At 32.4% G+C, this 1371-nt stretch overlaps 1 protein-coding gene across 1 annotated transcript; it reads left to right on the forward strand.

Annotated features, from left to right (window-relative positions):
* The first annotated feature begins 501 nt into the window (after window positions 1-501).
* On the forward strand, window positions 502-1167 carry LOC111431006. The gene has a single exon (XM_023067494.1). The coding sequence runs from the start codon at window positions 502-504 to the stop codon at window positions 1165-1167; it is 666 nt and encodes a 221-aa protein (XP_022923262.1).
* Window positions 1168-1371: the final 204 nt, after the last annotated feature.

Genomic DNA, 1371 nt, shown 5'->3' on the forward strand with positions numbered 1-1371 from the left:
AGAAAAAAAGAGGATATTATGGATTATTCTGAGTCTCGAGATTGGACAACGCTTGAATATGATGTTCTCGGTGTAATTCTCAATAAAATGGTGTCTCTCTATGATTATCTCCAATTCAGCCTCGTATGTAAGTCTTGGTATTTTATTGCATTACGACACGAACATCAACGATCCATAATTACTTCCAAGTTTCCTCAACTACCCATGCTCATCGTGCCCTCGAAAAATGGTCTTGAAAACCAGCATTGCTTATATGACCCCACAAAAAATAGAGTTCGTCGTGTTGACTTCAAATTTTGCTTCAACAAAAGGTGTTGTGGCTCCTCTTTTGGTTGGTTGATCATGTGTGAAGAGACGCTCGATCTTACTTTATTCAACCCTTTTTCTGGGACTTTGATTTGTCTTCCTTCCATTATCATAGATGATGAACCTGATTATACTCCAGACCGCATAGTGAAAGTTATATTAACCAAAGATCCATCATTATATCCAAACGATTATATGGTCGTAGCTATTTATAGTTCATATTCAAGGTTGTGCCTTATGAGAGCAAATGATAAAAGTTGGACATATTACTATCCAGAACCAAATATTCCCTTCAAGGATATTAATGTTTGTGGTGATACTTTATATGCTACGGAAAATGATATGATGGTTTGGAAAGTCGAAGTGAAGAATAGAGATGATGAAAGTTCATCGATTTCTATTTCTTTAAAGATGATCCACGATAAAATGATCGATGATTTAAGTAGATCATATATTACAGAGTCTTCCAAAGGAGAGCTTTTGTTAGTGTTGAGGTCAATATCTGTGGAGGAAACACAATTAGAGACTACCAAGTTTAAAGTCTACAAACTCACTCATGAGCGTGAAAATGGTATGCGAAGGGCAGTAAAGGTGAAGAGTTTAGATGGGGATACTATGTTTATCGGAGACTCTCAATCCATTTGTGTATCAACTAAGGATTTTCCTAAATGTTTACCCAATTGTATATATTTTATCAATGGTTGCTACAATTATATTCCTAATTTAGAACAAGATTCAGGTGTATTCAACATAGAAGATAAAAGATTTGGGAACCATTACATACGAGATCCTGCACACAAGAATTTACCTCAACCTATTTGGATCATCCCAACAATATGTTTGAAAGATTTTGAAGATTAAGATTCATATTTATTTGTATTAGGATATTTTATTTATTTATTATTATTATTTCTCTTTAATTCTATTATTCATTGTAATTTAAGACCGATAATATTCTAATATAGAAATTTTGTTGATACTCTTTATTGCATTTAATACACTAGTTTATTAATTTTATTTAATATTTATTCTGGAAAGTTTTAATCTAAACATATTTGAGTGATT

The sequence above is a fragment of the Cucurbita moschata genome, unplaced genomic scaffold (genome assembly GCF_002738365.1).
Source record: "Cucurbita moschata cultivar Rifu unplaced genomic scaffold, Cmos_1.0 Cmo_Scf00035, whole genome shotgun sequence".
Taxonomy (NCBI): Eukaryota; Viridiplantae; Streptophyta; class Magnoliopsida; order Cucurbitales; family Cucurbitaceae; genus Cucurbita; species Cucurbita moschata.